This window comes from Plecotus auritus (assembly GCF_963455305.1).
Source record: "Plecotus auritus genome assembly, chromosome: 15".
NCBI classification, from domain to species: domain Eukaryota; kingdom Metazoa; phylum Chordata; class Mammalia; order Chiroptera; family Vespertilionidae; genus Plecotus; species Plecotus auritus.
Genome location: NC_137781.1, coordinates 11893509 through 11907410, shown reverse-complemented (window position 1 = coordinate 11907410; position 13902 = coordinate 11893509). Strand labels below are relative to the sequence as shown.

Genomic DNA, 13902 nt, shown 5'->3' with positions numbered 1-13902 from the left:
TATGGCGGCGGAGGCGCCCGCCTACTACAGCTGCTTCCGGTCGGGCAACAGTCAAGCAAGCGTGTGGGAGACTGGGTGGCGGGGTGCTCCCTCCCGCGGGCCGCTGCTCGCCACCCTTTCATCTCCGATCCTTAGGAGGGTCCCCTAAGGGCTTCTAGTCTGCTCCGCGGGGGGCCGGGACCCCTCTGCCTCGGACCCACGCCCACCGGAGGTTCGTCCACTTAGCAGCTTGGGCCGCACTGGCTCCGCGGGACCTGGACTGGACCGGCCGCAGCGGGACCGCAGGCACCGAGGTGAGCACCGCCCTGCTTGCGGTCGCCCGCCCCGGCGCTGACGCCACAGCCCTGCGGCAGCCAATGGGCGCCTCGCCTGGCGCGGGCCTTCCAAGCTGTCCCCTGCGCTGTCAGCAGGCCCTGGGCAGGTGACTCCTTCCTGGGTGCCGCCTGCGCCCCGCCTCCCACCCTGGATTCTGCCCCTCGGAAGGGGCTGCCTGAGGGGATAGAGGGCACAGGGTCAAGATCAGAGTCATCCCTTGCGCCAGGATGGACATGGAAGGGGTTAGGGACCCAGGTCCGAGTCAAGGAGCTTTGGTCTCAGGGGAGACCCAGGATCTAACCCCAAAGTTCTGATCACGCTGCACTGAGAAAGCGGGGTGCTGTTTAAACCCTAGATGCCTGTCTCCCCACTGATGTGTGGGCTCCTTGGGACAGACAGCCGTCCCTCTCCGGCCAGAGTAAAAGGATCAATAAATGCGTGTGGAATGAATAAAAGACTAGATGGGGTCCAGTTGAAAATGTGCTTATAGAGGTCTCTGAAAACCCACAAACACCCAGTAATTTTCATCTACTCGAAGTAATAAGCTAGAACCTTGTGCTTATGATGGTAGTGCCAGCCCTTGAACCCTTTATTTGCATCTGTTCCACAAAATGGGTACAAACAGCCCATCCCCCACCTCCGCCTTTGTCAAAACGAAGAAACTGAATTGAACCTAGAGAGCTCAAGGATAGCTGAGGACACAAGGCCCTGCTAGCTGCAGAAGCAAACATGTCAACCCGGGGGTGAGGGTGCGGGGGGGAGGGGCTGTCTCCCTGTGGCTCTACAGCTTCCACTGGTGGGAAGAGCACTGTGCGGGGAGTCGGGGGCGGCACTGGAGTTAGCCCTCTGCCCCTCTCGGTCCTAGGCTGCGTGACTGGGTAAGAGTTACTTTCTCTGACTGTCAAATGGGGACAATTCTAGTTCCCAGCATGACATGAGACAATGTGCCGGACACTGGGAATTTTGGAGCCAAAGGGGCCCAGATCCTCGTCCAAGGCCTGAGGAAGAGGGCGCTTAAATCCCGTGGGCCCACGGATGCTGAGTTTGCTTGAGCCAAAAGGGGGGACAGGGACATGGCCCCGTCCTACGCAGCTCAGAATCCTCCTGAACCTGGTGGGACCTGAGCCAAGGCTCCGCTCCGCGAACGTGTGGAATGGATGCCGTCCAGCTCTGTGGTCCTCAGGAGGGTGGTGCTCTCCCCCTGTTACAGGTCCAGCGAAGGGCCGCCAGCGAGGTTCCAGTCCCGTCGCCTGCCCAACCGGGTGGCGGCCAGCAGAGGGCGCCCTAGGGCATGGCCGAGGAGCGCCCCGGGTCCTGGTTCGGCTTCGGTTTCTGCGGCTTCGGGCAGGCGCTGGGCTCGGGCCGCGGGCGCCAGGTGCTCAGCCCCGAGCCGCTGCGTGTGCCGGACGCGGGCACCGACATCTGCGGCGTGAGCGCCGCCTGGAGCTACACCGCGATCGTGAGCCGTGAGCGCCCCCTCCCTTTCCCGGCCTGCCCACTCCTGGTCCCGCTCACTCCAACTCCGACCCCGCCCACTCCCTCCCACTTCAGGCCCCGCAACCGCTATGTGTCCCCGCCTCCTGCTCACCAGCTCCCGTCTCGGCCACGCTCCGGCCACGTGTCTCCGCTTCCGGTTTAACCCGCTCCCCTCCCGGCACCGCCCCCTCCCTCCAGGCCCCGCCCCAGCCACATGTCCCCGCCTCCTGCTCCCCCGCTCCCCATCCAGGCCCCGCCCCCTCCCTCCAGGCCCCGCCCTGCCACGTGTCCCCGCCTCCTGCTCAGCCCGCCCCTCCCGCAGGTGCGGGCCGGGTGCTGCTGTCGGGCTCGGCGGGCGGCGCGGCTGAAGGCTGCCGGGATGCGTGGGCCTCGGAGACGCTGCTCGTGGTGCTGCGCGACGGGCGGGGACCCTGGCCCGGGGCCGAGCTGCAGGCCTGGGCGCCCGACTCGGCGCTGCGCGGGGAGCCCCTCTGGGCCCAGACCGTGGTGCCGGAGGCCGGGCGGGAAGACGGAGTGGGCTTTGGAACCCGGGCCGGGCCGCTGCCCCTGCTGCCCTGCGCTCGCGCCTACCTGAGCCCGCGGCCGCCCCTCTACCGGCCCCTGGCCCCGGAGCTGCGGGCGCGTCGGCTGGAGCTGGGCGCAGAGCACGCGCTGCTGCTGGACGAGGCGGGCCAGGTGTACTCCTGGGGCGGGGGCAGGTGAGTGACTGCGGAACGGGGCAGGAGACCCTGAGGTGTGACCGGCGCTGACGGGGGTTCCCTCGCGCAGGCACGGGCAGCTGGGCCACGGGACCCTGGAGGCGGAGCTGGCGCCCAGGCTGCTGGAGGCGCTGCAGGGCCTGCGCATGGCCGAGGTGGCCGCCGGAGGCTGGCACTCCCTGTGTGTGAGTGGTGAGTGACTGAGGTGTTGGAGACCCCAAGCCTTCCTCCTCTCCCAGGTTTTTGAGGGGCCTACCCAGTCCTCCTTGCAAGCTCATCCCACATCAGTCAGCTGGGTCATTCATGACCCCAGTGCCTCTCAAATTGAGCTCCTCTGCCACCACCGCCATCCGCTCACACTTTCGGCTTCTGTTAGGGGTGTCAGCACCCTGTCCATCCGCCTCTAGCTAGGGCTGTCTTTCTAAAATGCCCCCTCAGGATGCCTGGCTGGTGTGGCTCAGTGGTTGAGTGTCGACCTGTGAACCAGGAGGTCATGATTCGATTTCCCTGTCAGGGCACATACCTACCTGGGTTGTGGGCTCGAACTCCATCCCCAGTGTGGGTTGTGCAGGAGGCAGCCGATTAATGATTCTCATCCATGTTTCTAGCTCTCTGTCCCTCTCCCTTCCTCTCTGTAAAAAATCAATTAAAAAAAAAAAGAGTACAGCAATTAAAAAAGAATTCAATGGAAAAATATCCTTGGATGAAGACTAACAACAACAACAACAATCCTATCTAATAAAGAGGGGATATGCTAGTTAACCATCACTCCCTCACAAAGATGGCTGCACCCACAGCTGAAGCCAAGTTCCCATAAGGAGCCTTAACAAACAATCAGCAGGGACCTGAGGCTACGCCCTCCCCCACCCCTGTGGGGCTTGACAGGGGACCTCAGACCATGCCCCCGGCATCAGGCTGGGGGACCTCAGGCCATGCCCCCCGCCTGGCGGGGCTTGACGGGGGACCTCTAGGTGCGCTTCCTGTCCTGGTGCTGGGCTAGGGGACCTCAGGCTGCTCCCCCCCCCAATACCAAGTGGGACTTGACAGGGGACTTCAGGCCGCAACCCCACCCTGGCACCAGGCTGGGGGTTCTCAGACCGCACCCCCTGCCCAGCAGGGCTTGACAGGGGACCTCAGGCCGTGCTCCCCACCCAGCAGGGCTTGACAGAGGACCTCAAGGTGCACCCCCAGTGCTGGGTCGGGAGAACTCAGGCCGAGCCCCCCACCCCAGCACTAGGCTGGGGAACCTCAGACCACCCCCGGGCGGGGCTTGACGGGGACCTCAAGGCACGCCCTCTACCCCAGTCTGGGCTGGGAGACCTCAGGCCATGCCCCTCCCTCCCCCCCCCACCCCCCCGTCCTAGCGCTGGGCCAGGGGACCTGAGGCTATGTCCCCTGCCCAGTGGAGCTTGACAAGGGTGGGACTGGCCAGGTCTGGATCTAGCCCAATGGGGGCGGGGGCCAGCTGGGTCTGGATCTCATGTGATTTTGAGGCGCATGTAGGTGGGCAGGGACTTGACTCTGGGTCCCGTGGTGTGCCCCAGACTCTGACAGAAGGAAGGTTTTCATATACATTTTACTAATTTTCTTTCATCTCTGACACTTCTATTATAGAGAAAGGGCAAATAGCAATATTAAATTATTTCCTCTAATTAATTCCCTTTTAATGTGCACGAATTTTGTGCACCGGGCCACTAGTAATAATAATAAAAATAAAAACCAATGGAGGTGAGAATTAACAAAAAACAAAAAAAAAAAAGAAGAAGAAAGAAAAGTGTGACCTGAAGGCACTTTAGGGGAAGGGACCCTGTTAAGACAGATGCTGTTGCCCTAGCCGGTTTTGGCTCAGTGGATAGAGTGTTGGCCTGAGGACTGAAGGGTCCCAGGTTTGATTCTGGTCAAGTGCACGTGCCCAGGTTTCGGGCTCGATCCCCAGTAGGGGGTGTGCAGGAGGCAGCCGATCCATGATTCTCATCATGGCTGTTTCTGCAAATTAATAAAAAAAATATTTCAAATAAAAAAAAGACAGACGCTGCTGGTCCTGAGGAGGCACCCTCCTGGGCTGCTGACTCGGGCAGGGTTGGCCTCAGTTGAGCCCAGAGAGCTAGTGGGGTGGAAGGGGGTTTGGAGAGATGCAAGGGGCTTGGGAGGCGGAGGGGATTCACAGCCTGTCTAATGGGCCCCCTTTCTCTCTCAGAGACAGGCGACATCTATATCTGGGGCTGGAACGAATCGGGGCAGCTGGCCCTGCCCGCCAGGGGCCTGGCGGAGGACAGAGAGACAGATGCAGGGAAAGGTGAGTCTCAGCTATTTTTTTAAAAAATTAATTGATTGATTGATTTTAGAGAGAGAGGAAGGGGGGAGAAACATTGTTTTGTTCCATTTATTTATGCATTTATTGATTGATTCTTTTTTAAAAATAAGTTTTTATTGAATTTAGAGGAAGGGAGAGGGAGAGATAGAAACATCAATGAGAGAATCATTGATCAGCTGCCTCCCACATGCCCCCTACTGGGGATCAAGCCCACAACCTGGGCATGTGCCCTGATTGGGAATCCAACCGTGACCTCCGGTTCATAGGTTGACGCTCAGTCATGAGTCACACTAGCTGGGCCATTGGTTGCTGCTTCTTTTTTTTCCCCATTGGTTGATTCTTGTATGTGCCCTGGCCAGGGATCAAACCCGCTAACCTTGGCGTTTGGGGATGATGCTCTAACCAACTGAGCTACCTGGCCAGGGGAAGTCTCAATCTTGACTCCCACACGTTTCTGTTGTTCCTGACTCCTGGCCACAGGCTGGCCTGAGAGCTTACAGTGCTCAAAGGGACACGTGACATCCTCGGGACCCAGGACACAGGGCACCCAGTCCCTTACAGGAGGGAGTGCAGCGAGGCCGATGCCCACACCCCGTGCACTGCCGCACTTCCTGGGGGCGAGGGCCGGGGCACCAGCTTCTCAAGCTGCTGCATTAGACTCAGTGTCAGCCGTCACGACCGTCCTCGCTCTCCCTTCTCTGAAGCCACTGCACTGAAGGAAGACGGTTCTGGGGTGAAGGGACCAGCGGGGCCTGAGGATGCAGCCGCCGCCCCCTTCATCGCCGTGCAGCCCTTCCCGGCCTTACTGGATCTGCCCCTGGGTTCCGACGCAGTCACGGCCAGCTGCGGGTCCCGGCACACCGCCGTGGTGACCAGTGAGTGCGCCTGGTGGGCCGGTTCAAGTTGGAGCAGATGTCAGTCCGCCCGCTCTCTAGCTGGTGGCTGCAGGCGGGGTGTCCCCTAAAACACCACCCTCGTGCGCGTCCGGACGTGCAGAGTAGCTGCCTCAGCACGGAGAGCCCCGACCTCCCTGACGCCCCGTGGGTCTCTCTGGAGGCTGGTGCTGGCGGCCTCTGCGCAGGCGCAGACCTTCCCGGCCTCCGGTCACCTGACAGCAGCGCCCGCCCAGTCCAGCTGCGGAGACGCCTGAGCTCAGTAGCTGTGAGGTGCAGTTGGCGGGCGTGGGGAAGGCGACCGTTCTTGGGGCGGGTCCTTGACCAGCCGAGGGGGGTTGGCTGGTTAGAAAGAGCCCAGCCCGTGCCCAGTGGTGCTCTGTCCCTCCCTCGATGGACATTGTGTGGCTCAGGCTGCTGGACGGCCGCCGAGTCAGGCAGCACCGTGACCGCCCCACTGTCCCTTCGTTTGCAGGGACCGGGGAGCTCTACACCTGGGGCTGGGGTAAGTCAGGCTCTGCCGCTGTGATGCTTAAACCGAGGGGAGGGGAGGCCGGGAGTGGAGGGCAGGGCCGAGCCCCTGGCACGGGGTAGGGCCCCACGGAGGAGCTGTCTCCAGAACAGGGCTAGGCACTAGGCTCAGACGCTGACTACTTCCCATCGGCCTTTCTTTTTTTTTTCTTCCTAAATGTTTCTTGTTTGTTTATTTATATAATAAATAATAAGGCCCGGTGCATGAAATTGGTGCTTTGTGGGGGTTGCCCAGCATGGCCTGTGCCCTCTTGCAGTCCAGGACCCCTCACTCCTTACCGCCCTCCTTCTGCGGAGGCAGGAGAGGCTCCCGCCATGGCTGCTGCTCTTGCCAGCCATGAGCCTGGCTTCTGGCTGAGCGGTGCTCCCTCTGTGGGAGCACACTGACCACCAGGGGGCAGCTCCTGCATTGAGCGTCTGCCCCCTGGTGGTCAGTGCACATCATAGCGACCAGTTCCACCATTTGGTCAATTTGCATATTAGGTTTTTATTATATAGGATATAGACATTTTTCCATTGATTTTTAGAGAGAGTGGGAGAGAGGGAAAGACAGAGAGAATCATCGATGTGAAAGAAACATATCGATTGGTTGCCTCCTGCACAAGCCCTGACCAGGGCCCGGGCCGGGGAGGAGCCCACAACCAAGGTACATGCCCTTGACTGGAATCAAACCCGGGACACTTCAGTCTGCAGGCCGATGCCCTACCCACTGAGCCACACCGGCCAGGGCCCCATCTGCCTTTCTGGAGAACTGTTTGTCTTAGGGGAATAGTTAGCCAGCGTTTGTGAAACACCTTGTGGTCTGGCACTGGGCTCGGAGCCCCCGGGGACCTGAGAGGCAGCTGGCCGGAGGCTGGCCTCCTGAACTCACAGCAGACGCCGCAGGTGCTGGCTTAGGCCCACCCCGGGCTGGTTTCCTGCTTGGCGGGGAGCAGCCCCGAGGAAGGCCCACGGAGGGGATGGCCAAGGGTCTCGTTTCCCGGTAGGTAAGTACGGACAGCTCGGCCACCAGGACACGACCAGCTGGGACCGCCCCCGCCGGGTGGAATACTTTGTGGAGAAGCAGCTCCGAGTAACGGCGGTGAGCTGTGGGCCCTGGAACACCTACGTGTACGCAGTGGAGCAGGAGAAGAGCTGATGTACGTAGACAAGGGCATGAAATGAGTGCACAGCACAGTAGAGTTATAAAGCCCACACCTGTGAGGCCCCCACCCAGGGCAAGGAACGCCACGGAGGCCCCGGGGCCCCGCCTCTGCCCCACCCTTCTCGGCCTTTCCGCGGCTTCCCCTTTGACCAGCATTTCTCAACGTGGTCCTCAGGTTGGAAACACCTAGAGAGCTTTGGAAACGGGTGCCCAGGGCCAGCATCAAAGGCCCTGAAATCAGTCCAGCCGGCGTGGCTCAGTGGTTAAGTGTCGACTATGAACCGGGAGGTCATGGTTCGATTCCGGTTGGGGCACATGGTGTGGGTATGCAGGAGGCAGCCGATCAACGATTCTCTCTCATCGTTGATGATTCTGTCTCTCCCTTCCACTGTGAAAGCAATAAAAATATATTAAAAAACAAACGTGAAATCAGAACCTCGCGCTCTCCCCCCGCCCCCCCCCCCCCCCCCCCCCGGTGATTTTGCGGCAGCACCAGGATTGGACCCACTGGGGTCATCTCTGTGCCGGGTGTCTGCTTTATTGAGAATTGTGCCACCCTGTGTGCGCCCTCTACAACACAGTAGTGTGTTTGTTCTTGGACTTGAGGTAAATGCATTCATTTCTGTGTATGTTCTCCTGTGTCTCATATTTTTATTCAGGAACACCTGGCCTTCCATTGAGGAGTGTACCTCAGTTATATCTTCTTCGGTTGATGGTCATTTCAACCTATTTTTAATTGAGCTAAACTGCTCATAAAACATTTACCACTTACCTGCTGGCGTGCCTCAGTGGTTGAGCCTCAACCCATGAACGGGGAGGTCATGGTTTGATTCCTGGTCAGGGCACTTGCCTGGGTTGCAGGCTCGATTCCCCAGTAGGGGGCGTGCAGGAGGCAGCCGATACATATTTCTCTCATCTCTCTCCCTTTCTGAAATCAATAAAAACATACTTAAAAAAAGAACTTACCACTTCCCATTTTTTAAATATATATTTTTATTGATTTCAGAGAGGAAGAGAGAGGGAGATATGTAAACATCAATGATGAGAGAATCATTGATCAGCTTCCCCTTGCACGCCCCCTACTGGGGATTGAGCCTGCAACCCGGACATGTGCCCTTGGCCAGAATCAAACCTGGGACCCTTTAGTCTGCAGGCCGATGCTCTATCCACTGAGCTAAACCGGCTAGGGCACCACTTCCCATTTTTAAGTGCACAGTTCAGGGGTGTTAAATGCATTTGCACTGTTGTATGAACACCAGCACCACCATCCCATATCTCTCAGCTGGTAAATCGGAGATGCTCTACCTATTAAGCAATAGCTCCCCCTCCCCCCTCCCCCTCCCCCTGGCAGTCACCATTGTACTTTGTCTTTATGACTTGACTACTCAAGTACCCGATGTGAAAGGAATCTTACGATGTGAAAGGAATCTTACGGTACTTAACTTTTTGTGATTTAGCATCACGCCCTCAAGGTTAAGGCATGTTGTGCCATGTGTCAGAATTTCCTCCTTTTTTAGGCCCGTGTAGTATTCCATTGTATGTAGAGACCACATTTTGCTCATCGGCTCATAGTCAGTGGACACTTGGGTTGTTTCCATGTGAAAAATGCTGCTGTGGACGTGAGTGTACAGATAGCTCTTTAAGACCCTGTTTTCAATTCCTTTGGCTGTGTACCAGAAGTGGAATTGCTGGGCCATGTGGTAATTTGTTTTAAATATATATTTTTATTGATTTCAGAGAGGAAGGGAGAGGGAGAGGGAGAGAGAGACAAACATCAATGATGAGAGAGAATCATGGATCTGCTGCTCCTATACACCCCACACTGGGGATCGAGCCCACAACCTGGGCAGGTGCCCTGACAGGGAATTGATCTGTGACCTCCTGGTTCACAGCTTGAACACTCAACCACTGAGCCACGCCGGCCAGGCTGGTAATTTCATTTTTAATTATTTGACAAGCCTACTTACTATTTTACATGGTGGCTGTACCATTTTACATTCCCTCCAACAGTGCACAAGGGTTCAAATTTTCCTATACCTCATCAGCATTTATTTCCTGGGTATTTTTTGTTTGTTTGCTATAATGGCCATCCTCACAGTGGGACGTGGTGTCTCATAGTCTGGGTTTGCCTTCCCCTGTTGCTCAGTGATGTTGAGCACCACCTGTGTGCACGTGTGCACTGGCCATTTGTGTGTCTTCTTTGGGGAAATGTCACTCAGTCCTTTGCCCCTTGTTGAATCGGGCTGGTTGGTTGTTGAGTTTTAGGAGCTGTGTACGTACTGTCTGGCTACGGAACCCTCATCAGATATGTGATTTAAACATATTTTCCCCCGCTTTGTGGGTTGGCATCTTACTGTTGATAGGGTCACTTGATGTAAAAAATTTTAATTTCCATGAAGTCCGGTTTGTGTACTTCTCCTCTTGGTGTCTGTGCTTTGGTGTCGTAGCCTAGAACCACTGCCAAGTCCAGTGTTGAGACGCTTCTGTGATTCCTTGTTTATTGTATGAGGTCGTTCATTTATTTTTTTTAAAATATATTTTATTGATATTTTACAGAGAGGAAGGGAGAGGGATAGAGAGCTAGAAACATCGATAAGAGAGAAACATGGATCAGCTGCCTCCTGCACACCTCCCACTGGGGATGTGCTCGCAACCAAGGTACATGCCCTTGACCGGAATCGAACCCGGGACCCTTCAGTCCGCAGGCCAACGCTCTATCCACTGAGCCAAACCGGTTTCGGCGACGGAGACGTTTATTAAAGCTGGACCGTGACAGAAGGACGGGCCTCGCATCGCAGAAGCAGCAGGAGAGCGGGCAGGCGCCGTGGCTCACTGAGAAGCCAGAGGAAAGGGGGCCGTGGGGACGGTGCCGCTGCCCATTGCTCCCCTGGCTTTGAGTCTCGAGGGAACCCTCGAGTTTAGGGGATGCACTGTGGGGCGTCGGGGGAAGGGAAGGCGCAGGTGTGCTCCGGGAGGGAGAGCGCCCCAGTGCATTGTGGGATAAGCTTTGAGAATAGTGTCCGTGCTCTCTGTTGCTATTGGACCGCCAGTTGCCCAGCACCGTTTGTTGGAGAGCCTGTCCTTTCCCATTGGATGGCCTTGCACAGTCATCACCAGGGCAGCCCTCGCTGGTTCGGCTCAGTGCTTAGGGCATCGGCCCATGCGCCAGAGGCTCGGGTTCGATTCCAGTCAAGGGCACATACCTGGGTTGCAGGTTCCATCCCCAATCCGGAGGGCTGAGTGTGGGACACAGTCAGTGTGTCTCTCTCACATCGATGTTTCACTCTCCCTCCCTCCCTCCCCCTTCCACTCTCTCTAAAGCTCAGTGGAAAAATATCCTCAGCCCAGCTGGGGTGGCTCAGTGGTTGAGCATTGACCCATACACCAAGAGGTCACTGGTTTGATTCCTGGTCAGGGCACATGCCCAGGTGTGGGGTCCATCCCCAGTGGAGGGCGTGCAGATAGATGTTGAAGATTCTCTCTCATTGATGCTTCTATTTCTCTCTCTCCCTCTCCCTTCCTCTCTCTCTAAAATCAATAAAAATGAAATTTATAAAAAGAATAAAAGGCTTAAAAATATCCTTGGTGAGGAGTAACCAGAAGAAAAAGGAGTGGGTTTATTCCTGGGCTCCTCCTTTTATTCTTTTCCTCTGTGTGTCTGTTCTTAGGCCATTGCCCCCCGCTTTGATTACTCTAGCTTTGTAGTAAGTTTTCAGAAAGTGTGAATCCTCCAACTTTGTTCTGCTTTCCCAGGATTGTTTTGGCTGTTGGGATCCCTTGCAATTCCATATCAACTTGATGACCTGCTTTTACATTTCTGAAAAAAAAAAAAAAGAAAGAAAAAGAAAGCCAGAGGGATGGGGATAGAGATGGTATTGAATCTATAGGTCAGTTTGGGGAGTATTACCATCTTAATTAAGTCTTCCAATCTGTGACAATGTCTATTTATTTAGGTATTTATTTTTTTAAATATTTTTTTTATTGATTTTTTTACAGAGAGGAAGAGAGAGGGATAGAAAGTTAGAAACATCGATCAGCTGCCTCCTGCACACCTCCTACCGGGGATGTGCCTGCAACCAAGGTACATGCCCTTGACCGGAATTGATCCTGGGACCTTTCAGTCCGCAGGCTGACGCTCTATCCACTGAGCCAAACCGGTCAGGGCTATTTATTTAGGTTTTTAATTTCTTTCAGCAATTATTTGTAGTTTTCAGTGTACAAGTCTTTTATTATCTCCTTGGTTAAATTTGTTCCTAAGTGTTTATTCTTTCGGACACCATTGTAAATGGAATTGTTTTCTTAATTTCATTTTGGATCATTCATTACTAACATATAGAAATACAATTGATTTTTTGTGTGTTGACCTTGTATCCTATAACTTTGCTGAATTTATTAGCTCAAAGAGTTTTTTTTGTAGATTCATTAGGATTTTCTATAGGGTGTCCCCCAAAAAGGTATACATACTTTGAATGATTATAAAATTAGTGTTTATTAACATACAGTTCATTTTCAAAATTTAAAAGAATTTACAGAAATGAATAAGTTTATCTCTTTATGTATCCCCATAAAAGAAGTCTAGTGACACTTTAGGATAAATTTTCTTTGTTCAAAGTTTTGGTATCAGTCTGGCTTCCCCCATTATTCCAAATCAGTTAAACCTGAAAAGTAGTGAAAATTGAGTTATCAGCTGTTAGAGAGTGTATACATTTTTGGGGAACACCCTATATAAAATCACTAGAGGCCCGATGCACAAAATTCGTGCAAGGGGCTCAGCCCTCACAGCCCTGGCTTTGTCCGGAAGGATATCCGGAAGGTCATTCGGCTGTCCGGTCTAATTAGCATATTATGCTTTTATTAGTATAGATGTCTTCTGTGAATAGACATAGTGTTACCTCTTCCTGTCTAATTTGGATGCCTGTATTTATTTGTATTGCATAATCGGGCTGGCTAGAACTTCCAGTACAGTGTTGAATGGAAACGGGAAAGTGGGCATCCTTGCCTTGTTTCTGATCTTAGGGGACTGAGCCCCGAGGATGAGGTTAGCTGTGGGTTTTTGAAAATGCCTTTTATCATGTTGAGGAAGTTCTCTTCTAGTCCTAGTTTGTTGAGAGTTTTTACCATGAAAGGGTGTTGGAGTTTGTTTTCCCCCTCTGTTCTATTAGACATTAATAGGTTTCGGTATGTTGAGCCATCCTTGCATTTCTAGGGTGTATCCCACTTGGTCAGGGCCTATAATCCTTTTAATACTCTGCTGGATTCTGTTTGCCAGTGTTTTGTTGAGGCTTTTTGCCTTTATATTCATAAGGGATATTATTCTGTTTTCTTGTGATATCTTTGTCAAGTTTTGGTATCAGGCTAATGCTGGCCTTTGAGAACAAATTAGGAAATGTTCCCTCCTCTTCCATTTTTAAAATTTTACATGCTTATTCTTTTATTTATTATTTTTTTAGTTATTTTTTAAATATATTTTTATTGACTTCAGAGAGGAAGGGAGAGGGAGAGATAGAAACAATGATGAGAGAGAATCATTGATCAGCTGCCTCCAACACACCCCCTACTGGGGATCAAACCCACAACCCAGGCATGTGCCCTGACCAGAAATCGAACCATGACCTCCTGGTTCATAGGTTGACACTCAACCACTGAGCCACACCAGCCAGGCTTCAGTTTTCTGGGAGAGTTTGAAAAGTATTGGTGTGAATTTTTGAAAAAATGTTTGGTAAAATTCACTAGGGAAGCCATCTGGTCCTGGGTTTTCTTTGTTGTGAGGTTTTGAGTACTGACTCAATCTTGTTACAGATCTATTCAGATTTCCTTTTATTATTATTATTAATATTATTGATTTTAGAGAGAGAGGAAAACATCTACTTTGTTGTAACAGTTATTTTATTTTTAAAATGATTTAGTGGCCGAAACCTTTTTGGCTCAATGGATAGAGCGTCAGCCTGCGGACTGAAAGGTCCCAGGTTCGATTCCGGTAAGGGGCATGTACCTTGGTTGCGGGCATGTCCCCAGTAGGGGGTGTGCAGGAGGCAGCTGATCGATGTTTCTAACTCTCTGTCCCTCTCCCTTCCTCTCTGTAAAAAATCAATAAAATATATTTTTTAAAAAAATGATTTAGTGTTTAAGTGACCATATAGCAGATCACATAGTCAGTGATTCATTACTTCACACCCTGGGTGGAAAAGTGTGAAGTATTTCTGTTATACAGCTGGTTGGGACAGGGAGAATGAAAATCCAGCATTTAGATGGGTGAAGAAATTCTCATTTAAAGTCTGGGCATGTTTAAAAACACTTAGCACCTTCTTTATATGGTTGTGGATAGAAAGAGAAGACAATTTCGACTTGTATTATAATTTCAGGTATAAGTATTGCTACCCCTGCTTGTTTTTCATTTCCATTTGCATGGAAAATATTTCCATCCCTTCACTTTCATCCGGTGAGTCCTTTGTCCTGAGGTGGGTCTCTTGTAGACAGCATATATGTGGGTTGTTTTCTTTTTTTTCTTTT

At 53.2% G+C, this 13902-nt stretch overlaps 1 protein-coding gene across 3 annotated transcripts in view; it reads left to right on the top strand.

Moving 5' to 3' along the window:
- The first annotated feature begins 32 nt into the window (after positions 1 to 32).
- The window catches only part of RCCD1 (RCC1 domain containing 1), a 31362-nt gene continuing 17492 nt past the window's right edge, over positions 33 to 13902 (top strand). The window contains exons 1-9 of one of the 3 annotated variants that reach the window (XM_080651672.1): positions 48 to 293; positions 1526 to 1781; positions 2114 to 2510; positions 2581 to 2702; positions 4708 to 4806; positions 5529 to 5699; positions 6193 to 6222; positions 7235 to 7387; positions 7568 to 7803. In XM_080651672.1, the coding sequence (XP_080507798.1) occupies positions 1607 to 1781; positions 2114 to 2510; positions 2581 to 2702; positions 4708 to 4806; positions 5529 to 5699; positions 6193 to 6222; positions 7235 to 7386 (1146 nt within the window). In that variant the 5' untranslated portion in view covers positions 48 to 293; positions 1526 to 1606 and the 3' untranslated portion in view covers position 7387; positions 7568 to 7803. Of the gene's footprint in view, positions 294 to 1525; positions 1782 to 2113; positions 2511 to 2580; positions 2703 to 4707; positions 4807 to 5528; positions 5700 to 6192; positions 6223 to 7234; positions 7804 to 13902 lie in introns of those variants that run through there. The other 2 variants (XM_080651671.1, XM_080651673.1) reach the window with 2 other exon arrangements.